Source organism: Watersipora subatra, chromosome 3 (genome assembly GCF_963576615.1).
Source record: "Watersipora subatra chromosome 3, tzWatSuba1.1, whole genome shotgun sequence".
In the NCBI taxonomy this organism is placed as follows: Eukaryota; Metazoa; Bryozoa; class Gymnolaemata; order Cheilostomatida; family Watersiporidae; genus Watersipora; species Watersipora subatra.
The window spans coordinates 52230266-52244944 of NC_088710.1; the positions used below are offsets into that span (position 1 = coordinate 52230266).

Here is a 14679-nt window from a genome sequence, read left to right on the forward strand (position 1 = left end):
AATGAAAGAACGAGAACAATAGGAGGCTTTAAAAGCTCTTCAAAAAGCTATGATGATGATAATAGAGCGAGCACTCGCTTAAATAGTAACACATGTAACATGATGACATGACAAGTGTTACAGAACAAACAATTGAGCAAATTGATGAGTCCAATTGCGGAGGATTAAACTATGCCAAACTGGAATGTGTGCGAAACATGTGACAATCATTACATGTACAAGTCCTGTACTGAATGATGCCCTTGAGCGCTGACCCAACATCTTCAAGCTGAGTGAATCAATACTTTATCTTTTTCCCAAAGGTGTATATAGCAACTCCAGACTGTTACCACACGTTTTGAGACAGAATTCTGAGCAAAAAATCAATAATATGGTCTATATTCTGTGGAATGTACACGCAGTCACATTTTTTAAAAATATATGATAAAATGAAGAGCTTAAATCAATAGGTTGTTCTGTCAAATTTGCATGCTTGTACACACCCCACTAACCACAACCTTCCGACAAATACTCCGAGACAACTCGGGCCAAACCACAAAATGTGAACAATTTGTGAAGTCCCACCCTAGAGGATAAATGTTAGGTTACTGGAACAAAACTGACTGCTAATAATATTACGGAGCTTGCCTGTCTAGAGAATGTGTGGCTGTTATCAATATAGCAATGCCAAGGAAATAGCTCCAGCTCTCCCACATCGCGCTCTTCTAGTCTGTCTAGGTTACTTTACATACTCTGCAGTGGCTGCGCTGATTGTCTTATCCAGTGTTCAAAAAGCGTTAAGCTGCACATCTTCTGACTTTGTTATCTAATCCGTGCAGCAGTTGACTCATATTTAAGACCCCCTGAGATATCGAGAATTCACTAAAGCTAGGCCCCTCCCCTAATCAGTCTCCTAGCGCAAGAATGAGGAATGATGATATCAGTTCCTTAGATACATCTATGATTAGATGATCAGTATGCACGGCTCTCAATCAAATGAACCTACCACAGGCTAACATGAAAAAATAAACAGCAGTGATGAATGTTTCAAAAGACTCCATTTAGAAATGCAAACAGCCTGAGTGAGCAGTGAAATCATTTGATTGAATGTGGGGCATTGAGAAGTTGAGCGCACAAATTCCATGCGCGTGAGAATGCTGTAATGAACTCATTTTCATTATAATATGTTTACTTTCTAAACATATTCAAAATATAAATTTACTGATCATGTAGACAAAGCATGCAGTAGAACTATTACAGGATAGGTTGAAGCATTTGTAAGGAGTCATACCCAGTCTACAAGTATAAAAAACTAAGAGATTTAACCCATATGAAATGAATAAATACAAGATAGACCCATTAATCATTGCTCTTTATTTTTGTTACAGATATAGCATATACACCAATATATATGTTTCTTTAAATGCATAAAAAATTATATAAATAGCTCGGTTCTACCGAAATGTAAAATATATTAGCTTGTAGTTTATAATGCATGAGGTCGACTATGACATAAAGAAATATGACTATATAAAATATTCCTAAAGGAAACAGAGATGGAGCACAAGAATGTTATTAGACATGCCATATGACTAGTATACGACATTGGCAAGTTGTCACCCCCTGCTGTATCACGGTATCCACGCAAAAATATCGTTGTGTGGCATCATTTGACCTTCAGAAGGTATCAACTGATTTCTTCAACATACGACTGCGGTATTACACCAATGCAACCTCTTAGTTCTGCCTTCCACCAGCCATCGGTATCCTTCTCTAGTATGTTAACCTCGTCACCTGTAGAAAAGCAAACAGAAGGTACGATTGAGTCCCATAGAGGAGGATAGGCATAAAAAGAGCACCTTACCAGCCCTGCCAACAATTCTGTAGGATACGTATGATGACACATCAGTGTGATGCATCTGGGTAATTCAGACAATATGAAAAATAACTAAGTATGAGAAGAAATCTTTACTATAATAAGAGCCGTGTCCAAAGACACTCTAAAGGCTGCTTCACACTATATCGTCGCATGTCGTCATCGTCCTTTCGGCGTTCATTGTCTACTATATACACCCTGAACTGATGGCATCAATGGAGGAACGCAAATACATTGAGAAAGTTTGCAGCTACCAAACTTTCTTGATGGTTCGCCGAGCATTGGCGCTAGCCTGTACGATGTGTAACATTACGGAAGGCACTGCTGATTCACTGACGCGGATAACTTTATCCATATATTTCCGTTTGTAATAAATGTTGTGGAACTAGGATTTAATTCGAGTACGTGGCAGGAAAGACAAGCCTTTGAGAAAAATTTAAAAAGGAAGAGTGAAAATGGAAGCAAACAACAGGAAACCGTTGTTTGCTTATCGTAAACCCATGTGTGTTTACGATAATGTGAACGTTGTTGTAACCGACCATCACCGAAGTATGTTTGTATCAACACCGACATATGACGATATAGTGTGAACCAGCCTGAAGAGTGTTGCATACAAAGAATTGACCTCGGATATCCAAGTTTTGCATCCAAGCAACCACAAACTACGCCATCGGACCACCTTGTAGTACTATAGAATAATTGTGCACATAATAATTACAGACGATGATGACAGTATAATGATGAGTACAGAAATGCCAGGACTCTGGTTATCTTGTATAAAACTACACAGCCCAAAACAAGTAACACCCAGAGTCAGGCCCGTATTCCCTGGGGCGGCTGAGCTGCCCCAACTTTTTAGGAATTTTTCGCGGCTATGTACAGTCAAAGTCAGATAACTCGCCCTCGGATAAAATGTAACATTTCATCTCGAACACGAGGTTAACTCGAACGGATTTGTTTGGTCCGTTCCCACGCAATGATAAATTGCTTCAGATAACTCGACCTCAACATCATTTACTTGAACATTTGCCCAACGGCTATGGAGACGGTTTTTATCGCTGTAGAATATCACTTTATTCCAAGCCATAGAGACAAACATCAACTTTTAGTAGTTCTTAGGCGTCATTATTATCATCATCAGTGGCCAAATATTCTTTATAAAGGTTTGCAACAGGTCAAGTTTTACCAAACATCCGCTTGGCCATGTCCCATCGAAAGCGTGGAAACCTTCGGATGAACTTAAAATAAAATCGGCAAAATTGATCTTAGTTAAAACGCTCAAAAGAAAAAGATGTCTTTTTTCTGGACGTTTTAACTGCGGTGAAGTTTTACCTATCTTAATCTAAAAACATCCCTGCAGTCACATCACCTAAAACAAAACAAATCTCAAAAAATAGAAAAATGTTGATACGTTCTGAGAGCATTTTTTAAAACTTCATATGAGAGGCCTGGCTGAGGCCTTACATGAGAGAAACCTGTTGGGGGGGGGGCTTACACCACCCCCTCCACACCCCCAGGTGTTCATAACTAGTCGTCTAACATTAGCCGCCCCAACTTGCAACCAGTGAATACAGGCCTGCCCAGAGTGACGAATCATAAAAGAAACATTCACGTGTTGCTTCAAATGTGAGAGGCTAGGAGGGGGTACTGCTAACTATGAGGGGGTACTGCTAACTATGAGGGGGTACTGCTAACTATGAGGCGGATTCCAGCTCTTCTCTTAAATATAAATAGGTTAAAGCCATACATAAATCTGCCATCGACATACTGGTACCTGCTGGACATTATTCTGGGCTAGAATGTAGTGCACGAAATATAATACATGTCAAAGGAAAACCTTTCAAAAATGGCTCTTCCTAGCTAAATAAACAAACTTATCATTGTATAAACATTTAACTTCTATACTTTACATCATAATTGTCTGAAAATGATAGCATACAGAGCTGGTCTATGATATATTCAGGTATAGAGACCACTTGCTTCAATTAGCCTCTAGCACATTTTCTCTGTCTGTACAATTATTCCAACGGACTAGCAACATCAGTAAATAACAAGATTGTAGAGCAATTCTGAACAAGAAGAGCAATATTTAGGCCTTTTATTGAAATAATACCAACACAGTTCAAGGGAAAATTGATGCATATATTGAATTTAAATATTAAAAACTAATTTGCAATATTTAATACTACCAGTTTGTAAAAGAAAATAAAAACTACTACCAGCTGCTAAAAAATGTTATTTTGTGACGTTAGCAGGCCTGCGAAAGATGCGATACACTCACTGTTTATTTTTTGTTTCATTTATCAGGTTGAGACTTCTGAAGGGGTATCAAAGAGCCTTTGTATTATGATATAATCTTCTTGCTTAGCATTGTGTGAAACTTGCGAGTGGTAATTTGCTTTCCTACATGATGTTTTACTACCAGCTGAACAAAGAAAATCCAAAACAAAAAAATATGTTTTCAGTCTAACTTCATCCCTTCAAAAAAGATTAGACTAAATTTAAGGACAATTTTTTACACGTCATCCAAGCTGATAAAAAGTCATTCCATTTTAAACGTCTTAGTTCAGAAACCCGGTAAACGTTTATCTATAAAAATAACAAATTACTGCTAAAGGAAATGAATACAGCAAGGGTTTAGTTTGTGGGCATCAGAAATGTAGAGAAAATCAACTAAAATGTTCCCATTGCAACTAGACTATGTCATATTTGAAGGCAATATAAAATTATCCACTGGTGTGATCGAGTTCCTTGGGCTGTTTATAGGTAGACACATAATGCTATATTTTGTTCAGGAAAAGGCAAGGAGCCAATACGTAGTCATAGCCTACAAACTGATCAATCAAGTATACATAAAATAATTCCTATTAGAAGGAACGACAAATGATAATCCAGATTGGTGTAATTTGATTTTTATCTTATAACTATTCCTGCTAGTTGTAGACTCTGGGGACAGGGGTGAGGGAGAGGACGCAAGCTACAGACTACATGACAAACATAGCCTTTGACACAAAAACAAGATGCTTATTATTCTTACATTTAGCAGCCGAGAGCACTAGTGATGGCGATAGAGGATGAAAGGAGATGCAAGTCTGATAATTCTACACACAACAACTGATGACCTTTGTAAAAGCTGCTTCTCCTTATATACAGTTGAGTGGCTTTTATTAAACATCTGACAACCTCGTGTAGCCATGACGACATATTAATGTTAGCAAGCAATGCCAGTTCGCACGAGGCCACCTATTTCCCTAGCAACTTTCTACTCATAACCAGGTCAATGGTAGCACGAGCAATACAAAATATATCGAATACGGGTTACAAATGTAACTATGATCAAATCTTCCATGCAATTTAATTGCAGAGCATTGCGTTTAAGAATAGATGTGAATAATATAAAACATTAGTGTGTGTGTAAAATATATTTGGATTACAGGGAAACATTTTATTCACTTGGAATTGGCACAACTTGCAAGTGAACCAGGGCTGCACTAAAGGGTGCAAACTGCTGTACATGGTGGGGGGTGTGCAGGAATCAATTTATTTCTTTTATGCAGCAAAATTAATATCGTTAAAATCATCAATCCTAAAAATGATCTGTGCATTTCAATCACCCACAAGGAACCTCTTTTCGATCAGATTTAACGTGAGTTGTTTTTTATATGTTGTAGCTGTGTGAAAACCTTAGACCCTGCTTAGAATGACCTTCCAATAATATATTGTTCTCAGATATTACAAATATGTCTTGTTTTCATTGTTCTGAGCCTTTTTTGTTTTCTTTAAAACAGTTCAGTTGAAGGGGGTTCGACAATGAAAACAAATTGGGAAGCGGTGAGTAAACCAATAATTACCAAGGACCTGAAAATTGCTTTGATCTGTGAAAATTATCATCATAGCAAAAAATATCAATTGTGATTAGTAAAGATTTTAGTACCCAAATCAGGAATAGACAACTCTCTCCGTTAGTTAACTCAAAAATTGTAATGCGCAGGCTGCAATAAAATCTTGATTTTGCGCTCGCTCGAATGAAGGTAGCTGTGCTATCAATGCACAAGGCACTTAATCTTTCACGAGCTACGCAAAATCATGTCAGCGGACAGCATGCTTCTCCGTAAGGTCAGCCTCCCACTATAAATTTTCCATATAAAACTCGCCCCTACCAATTATCAAACAACCAAACATGTGTGAGCTATGCAAACTAGAAACTCTCAATGCAATGTGAATATTGGAAATCAGTTATAATATCTTGCCAAAGGCACTAGCCAAGGAGCTCATCGCATGCTGCTTGTATTTTACAAAGACCCTGTAGCACATGATGGAAAAACTTTACTGATCAAGCTGACAACGAGACAGAGGAAATTCGACACGGGAGACAACAGGGCTATTGATTACATTCAATAACTGGAATATGACATGACCACTCATCACAAACCTATCACTTCTGATCTACAGTACGCAACATGCCACTCTGTCCCTATCTATCCGCAAGCAGGTGTATAACTGAGAGACAATAGAATATTGAATCCTAAAAATTTCATCGGTAAAAACTGAGCTTTACAAATTGAGGAATGTAGTCGACATACCACCGCGTGAAAGAATGACTCCAATGTAAAATAAGACCACCCATGTCTTTACCATGCCACCAACAATTATCATTTATCACGGAGTCTACTACTCAGATAGCAGCGAATCCACACACCAGTTGACATCAGTCAGGCTATCACGGCTAGCCGCTAATAAACCTTGTAACTGCCTTGGCAAACTTAGTACCTATGAAGTTACACTGCTGTGTGGTTCCATTGCGGATGTCTCTGCTAGACCTTGGAGTTCTCTTTTCTGTTCCTCACTATTATATTTTGTAACAAGGTCAACATCGACCTTGTTACAAAAACTTTATAGTATATTGCTATATATAAAGTTGATCTTGTCATACCTCGTTTTTGATACTGTTGTGAATATTATAGCGAGTCTGTTAATTGCTTTTATGCAAAAAAGAAATTCGGAAAACGTTGGAATTTTTTAAACTATACTGCATATTCTTAACATAAATTGAAAGGTTTATCATAATGTGTTAGACAAATTGTTATGCGCTTAAAAGGTTTTCACAATATTTGATGTGTCGTTATAAACCTTGTTACCAAAACTCTATATTACAATGTTGCACATGAAAATAGATATCGTAATACCTCGTCTTTGAAATGTTAACAACAGTTTTCTAAATCAAATTAACACATTAAAATGTATTTAATGAGTTGATAACATGGTCAACTCTTACATGAGAACGCTCAATGACAATTTCATATAGCTAGGAGAAGGGATAATGAATGGTTTAATAAACACAAAAACAACTGACGATAACAATATTAAGTATGATTATAATAAGTACGATTGGTGCGAGCATGTAAGGCTAAATATTGTGTAGGAAATTGTAGTTAGCTCCCCATGAACGTCGAAAAATCCTTAGGGTAAATATACAATTCCATACAACTATAACTCCTTATAAGAAGAAACATAGCTAGACAACTACAAATATACGATTCCTTGAAACTTGAAGATGCCTTAATGTAAATGTATTACTCAATATAACAACAATAGATAGAAGAGACAACTGTGGATAACTTGATACACAGTCATACCTCAAACTATGATCATCTTCACATACAAGTTTTTGAACAAATGATGTAAGATTGGATCAAATTTTGACTCTACACCCGATGTAATTTCCTAAGTATGACTTCTGAAGTTTCTCAACACATCGCAGCTTTTTAAACAAATATATGTATGTTTGCAGTTCTCCAGCACAGAGTTTAGTTTGAAGGTTTTTAATAATACTAAACAGTGACTCACACTACCTTTTAATTTTTAAACCCATAAATTGCAGGACTATTGTGAGTGGTAGCAGCGGTGGAGAATGAAGAAGGAAACGACTTCCTTAAAAGTGCAGCAAGTTATAGAAAAACATGAGTAAACATCTTTAGATGAATTCTGCTTAGTGGTTAGCATTAAAGGGAATTAAAATTGAAGTAAAAAAGAGAGTGCCGGTGATGAGTGAAAGCAGAATGGCTGAATTGATAAATAAAGATTAATTGCTACAAATACTCCATGTGAAAACGAAAGAAATATAAATCAGCTATGCTAACGTAAATAAGAATACATGTAGTTCCATATCTCTATGACTGCCTCTAACTCCATCACCGTCTCTAACTCTATCACCGTCTCTAACTCTATCACCGCCTCTAACTCTATCACCGTCTCTAACTCTATCACCGTCTCTAACTCTATCACCGTCTCTAACTCTATCACCGTCTCTAACTCTATCACCGTCTCTAACTCTATCACCGTCTCTAACTCTATCACCGTCTCTAACTCTATCACCGTCTCTAACTCTATCACCGTCTCTAACTCTATCACCGTCTCTAACTCTATCACCGTCTCTAACTCTATCACCGTCTCTAACTCTATCACCGTCTCTAACTCTATCACCGTCTCTAACTCTATCACCGTCTCTAACTCTATCACCGTCTCTAACTCCATCACCGTCTCTAACTCCATCACCGTCTCTAACTCCATCACCGTCTCTAACTCCATCACCGTCTCTAACTCCATCACCGTCTCTAACTCCATCACCGTCTCTAACTCCATCACCGTCTCTAACTCCATCACCGTCTCTAACTCCATCACCGTCTCTAACTCCATCACCGTCTCTAACTCCATCACCGTCTCTAACTCCATCACCGTCTCTAACTCTACCACCGTCTCTAACTCCATCACCGTCTCTAACTCTATCACCGTCTCTAACTCTATCACTGTCTCTAACTATGCAATGCTTGTCTCTTTTATTACCAAGAATTCCCCCGTTGGTTGCTTGTTTTTAATTTTTGCTATAATGGGAGTCGTGTCTGCATGAAGCAATGCTTCGAAGTAGAAAATATTGCTTTCATCGGGATCAGAACTTTCAACTTCCAGCTGCATATACCAACACTTCCCCACCTGCGCCAACCGACCCCTCGCTATACTTCAAATGGCAGCAGCTTCTTATTGGTCACCAATTATTAATTTAGTAACTTACATACCGTATGCTTAATTTACATTCAGTAATACCACAAGTTTATATAAAACTATGTGATTATATATTAATATATATATATCACATGATTATATGTAATTACCTGAAGTAGCAAGCTGTAGGTGGTGGAACAAATAAAATACAGTGTGTTCTTGTAAGGATATGTGCTTTGACATATGTCGAGTTTGGTACCTCGAAAAAAAATTCAATTAGCAAATTAACTTTATATGTTTATGTTTGACTGTTATAACTTTGTAAAATAGTTAAGAGGTCAGTGTGCTCGATTGTAGCCAGAAATAAGCTATCACAAGAAAGGGGGGGGGGGCAAAGGACATGGCACGATTAGAACATACAAAAAAGTGACAGTTAAAACTGCAATAATCAATATTTGGCTGAAATTTGAAATCATCTCCCTCAAGGAGTCACGACTCTCAGTTCCACACTTATTTTCAAACACAAACGGTTGTTTAGAGTCTTTATATATTCATATGCGAGCACAGTTATTTTGAAACGTCCTTGACATAGTTGACTAGCATGCTAAAATTTGTGTGATAGTTAACAAGAACTTAAAATTGTTCAGTAACCTTGGTTGTTTATCAGTCATATATATTTGTTAGAACTATAAGTATAGTTTCTGTAGTATATCTTTGAAAAGACTGCAAATAAAGTGGAAACTACTCCAGAAAGTTTGTGAGCAGTGAGGACAAGTTGGTTCTAAAATGTGTTTACCTTCATGTTTATATAGAGCAGTATTAAAAGTGATGTTAGGGCTGCCGGCATTGAGAAGAATGTCATCCTAATTTGAAATATTCCAATAGTCATCATAGTTGTTCCAAAACAGGCAGATTTGATGGTTTGACAAGAGCAGTGTTTTTAAGTAAAGTTCAGGTGAATAACTCCAACTCCCTTTACGACTAGGCTGTCAAATAGCCCAATTTTTCAGCCACTTCAAATTACTTAGCCAATCATGAAGGTGCTGTTAACCTCAGATAATTACAGATAACTAATTTTATGAAACTCATATGTAATTATGTAGCTAATATGTATTAGATGAGCAAGACATTGTACATATGTTAGAATGTGTGTTTATAATTCCAGTAGCATACAAATGCATTCATAAACAAGGCTGACATTTCCTCTCTGCTCAAAATTTCTAGTGCTCAAGATTCAAGAGAAGATAAACCTACAATTCCAACGAGATCACTTACTCATGCCCAGCACTAATTTGTACGTACAATAGCAACCATCCACAAGATAATAAAGGCATCACGATGTAGGATGGGTAAGAATTGTTAGCTATGTTATAGCCAGCTGGATGAACCATAATTGCTATATACAGGGATTGGCTTGACCTGAGGGACAGTAGATGTCAGAGTTGAAAACTTTTGTTTGGAAAACTGAAGACATTAAAACTGAGGACCAGAGGCTAACTAACCATAACACATCAAACCAAAAACGCATTCATTTAAATATTATAAACAAATCAATATCAATTACAATCTTTTTTAATTAAAAAGAAAAATTTATTTTAAATAGTACTATTTATGTTACTATTACTATATAGAGCAATATCATTTTTAAATTTCCCATTGGATTAAGTAGCAGTAATAAAATGACAATGCTAAGCGTGTCAGTTTTTATTTAAATCAAAATTATTAAAAACATCAGCAAGCTAACAGCAGCCTCTTGTGTCTTTCTTGAAACAACTTCTGCTAACCTCCCACTCTTTATAGAATTGCCTTCCCCTGAGTTGCAGAGATTTCCAATCAATAAGAATTGTAGTTTGATATATTTCTAGCTTATCTTAACCAGTGACCACTTATTTGATACAAACTATATATTATTTGCATTTATCTGAAAGCTGAGAAATCTCACGAGCCCAGGCACTGCCTAGAAGACAGCTCCAAGCGTGGATCTATCACACTAGGGATGACCCTCGATACAGACTGTGCAAGGATGCCCTTGAGACCACCCAGCATATTATGAATAAATGCAAACAGCTAACAGGTTCTGTTTACACTGTGCAACATAACAACACAACAGTTGAGGTGAACAGGTGTATACACAAATACTATATCCTGAATTATCCGAAGTACTTGGGGAAAATTCAAGCAAAGTTAATAAAAACTACCGGGCTATGATCTTCTGAGATTTTTATGTCCGAACAAATAAACGCGTGTTGATCAACCAGCCTGATATTGTAGTAATCGATATAGAAGATCGACGAGCTCAAAATCAAACATGGCAGTTCCAAGTGACCACAATACAGCCAGCAGAAGAGAACGAATATTATCCGCTGAGAGAAGAGTTAGAAAGAGGCTGGAACTGGAAAAAATAAGTTGTATGATTAGCCATGAGAGTATTATGTGCAGGAGCACCTGACCATCACACGCGGCTTAGTTAACTTACAGTAGCACCAAATAACATACACTTGCAGAAGAACACATTATTTGGAACGGCTAAGACTTTGAAGCGAGTACTGAGACTCAGTCTCTAATTCTCTAGTTTCTAGACTCAGTCTCTAGTTTTACTCACCATCAACTAAGATTCATGACCATACTCCGAAGAAGCTCATAAAATATTTTTAATTTTTTAGGCATGAAGTTTTACATTACACCTGATTGGGTAGACTGCTGATAAAAGACAACCCCTATTTGACTGAACACGCCTTGGGAGAGAGAGAGAGAGAGGGGGGGGGAGCATGCCTCAAACTATCATTTGAAGAGCTCTAGGTAAAAATCTATTACATCATTACATATATTTGCAAATTTGTTATAATAACTTGCTATACTTTCGTAAAGCAATTTTAGCAAATTTCGTATTAGTAAGTTTCGTCTCTTGGATCGTGCTTCCTTAGAATAGAAGCGCTAATCATATAAGAGTCTCAGAATTAACAAGTTTACGTAACATGAGATGCAGTAATTTTACAAAAGCATTCGTCTGAGAAGTTTAAAGTAATAAAAATAACGATAAAAATATGACATTAAAGTGTCTCCTACCTTGTCGGACAGTCAGCTCTGAGGATTGACTGCTGTTAAAGTCATACATAACTCTGCACCGACATATCGATGCCTGCTGGACATGATTCTGCGCTGGAATGTCATAATTATCTTCAAATTCATCATCAATCTCATGTTCAGAATAGTACTCATCATGGTCTATGCTTTCATACGGCGCTACAACAGCCAATCAAAGTAATGATTGAAGCTGTCGCACTGAATGACAGAGTGAATCTTACGCAACTGCTGACTATGATATAAAATCAAAGTCACACATCAACGGCAGCATCTCCGGTAATTAAACTAGATCAATAACTCTATTAACAACCATCAACAGCAGATTAAACGATAAAATGGCAGAAGTTTTTCGACTAAAAGCTCTTACAGAAAATTGAATGGCTGTATTATAGGCATATGTGACATAAAACAAACAGGATGTGGAGATAACTCCTTAGGTTGTATACAGGGTCAGATCGCGCACTCGTTTAGCAGCAACATAATGCTTAGCGAATGAGCAGTCTATATGAAAATGAATAGACCAGATGTCTGCCAATCAACATAATTGAATTACCACATCCCCTGATAACATCCCCTGATTACATAACTCTGCTTTATTTATAGACCAACTAGCTAGGCTACCTGGCATTGCCCGGGTAATAAAAAAGTCTTTGGTCAAAAAATTGATTTGTATTTAACATATAACAACATTTGCCATTCTAACTTTCAAACTACATATCATGAGAAAAGTGTTTTGTGTAGTTGAAATAAATTAAGAGATAAAATAAAAACCACTGTAAAGGTTTTCAAACTTTGTCAAACAACTTTTAAACTTCATATCATGAGGAAAATGTTTCGTGCAGGGCAAATAATAAAAAAAAGTGAAATAATAAGCAAATAATAGCTAAATTAAGTCGGTCTTGCTACGATTACAATAAAAGATGATTCGGTAATGATGCAACTAATATGAACAGAGAAAACAAAATAAAAATCCTGAATATGTTGAATTAATAATAACAATTCTTGCATAGAAGAGTGTGGGTATAAAAAAGGTTACTGTTCCACCAGAAGCTATCCATCAAAACTTTGAATATGACGATACTGGTACTCCTCGGTACCGGTACAAATGTAAAAATGGGATATCGTACTGTCTTTGTCTGACCGAATGGAGAGATAATGTCTAGGTTTGTCCCGCGAGACAATATAATTGTCCGCGCGAGAAGAATTCGCCTTGACCCCAGATATAGCGATTGAACCTTACGAAAAATATTTCTTAACAAGGGCATCGTAAAAATAATCGCATCTGTAAAATAATCATCATGCGCTATAGCTATAGCCATAGCCGAAATGACAGACATATTTTGAGAAATATATATATAGATGACTATTATTTGTTTAATCACTTATCTTGGGTTTTTGCAATTATTAGTTTCTACTATTTTTACTTGTTTACTGTACTATTACGGTACTATTACTGTACTATTACGGTACTATTACTGTACTATTACGGTACTATTACGGTACTATTACTGTACTATTTTTGGACTCATACGTAGTATTCAAAAATGAAACTCCCTTTTTAATATTACAATATGAGGTCTCAGACATTGAAAAATTGTGACAACCGTCTAATGATGGATGTCCATGCGCTAAAAATTTGTCTCAGTTTTAGGGTGGTGAATAAATAATGAGGAGTTGTATGCTCATAGCAACATCTTGTCCGAGCGCCTTATCCAGATTATTATTGTCCTTTGGCGAGTGTATGGGCTGGATTTTTTAAGGGTAAAAATAAAAGTCTATATTCTCTGCAAGAATGCTTGTAACCTGAAAAAATTTTGTTACTGCACTTCAGCAGTAACAAGATTCTGAATATAGACCACATTCTCTGAATTTTTCAAGAAATGTAGAACAAAATACTGTAGGGTAAATTATGCGGTTGAAAGGGTTGAAATTATGCTGTAAGGGTGAAAATTAAAAAAAAAGAAAAATGACTACAACACTACAACATGAACAAAATGAAATCTCTATCAATAGTTTTTTGCATTTCCTTAACAATTAAATGTTGAATAACTTACTTCCATCGGTGGCGGAGTCATGGCTGCCATCAGCTTTACCACGAGCAGAAAACTCTGATTCGCTGAAGCCCTCACATATAAGGTGAGTTGGAACTCGAAGAACAGTTATTGGCAGGCCCTGTAAATGAATGTGCGTTGCCATAGATAGACTTTTAATAGCATATCTGAGATAAATGACAATAGAAGCGGACGTTAATGAACCATTGCTAGAAATAGAATGCCTACCATCTCTATTCAATAATATGCTAGATGGGCAAGCAGTAACTCTGCTTACGTACATATATTGCAATTTATGAACAACTCGCCATTTGTGAAGAAAGAGTTGGGAGCTAGTTTATTCCATAAGCACTCTGGCTTCTATCCACTCCACACATACTGCAAAACCTCTATTTAAACGCCACCTTTATTTGAACGCCACATCTATTTGACCGCTGCTGTAGGAAAAGGGTTGAAAAATAGAACGCTACCCGTTAATTGATTGCCACCTCCATTTGATCGTCACTTTGACATTCTTTGATCTTTATGAACCGTAATAGCGAGGGATTAGTAAAAAAGTGTCCACAAGTGTACTAATAATGACTCGGTTACATCAATAACAATGCTTTCGTTGTTTCTGTTTGTATTGAAGCCGAAGCAACACCGTAGAAATAATTTATAACTGTAACAAGCTAATAGCAGTTCCGTAGG

At 36.8% G+C, this 14679-nt stretch overlaps 1 protein-coding gene across 2 annotated transcripts in view; it reads right to left on the reverse strand.

The window, feature by feature from the left end:
- Nucleotides 1-1340: 1340 nt before the first annotated feature.
- LOC137391103 (nostrin-like) overlaps nucleotides 1341-14679 on the reverse strand; it is a 48307-nt gene continuing 34968 nt past the window's right edge. For both annotated transcript variants that reach the window (XM_068077463.1, XM_068077462.1), the window contains 3 exons: nucleotides 13993-14110; nucleotides 11921-12097; nucleotides 1341-1773 (listed from right to left, as the gene is read on the reverse strand). In XM_068077463.1, the coding sequence (XP_067933564.1) occupies nucleotides 1667-1773; nucleotides 11921-12097; nucleotides 13993-14110 (402 nt within the window). In that variant the 3' untranslated portion in view covers nucleotides 1341-1666. The remainder of the gene's footprint in view (nucleotides 1774-11920; nucleotides 12098-13992; nucleotides 14111-14679) is intronic.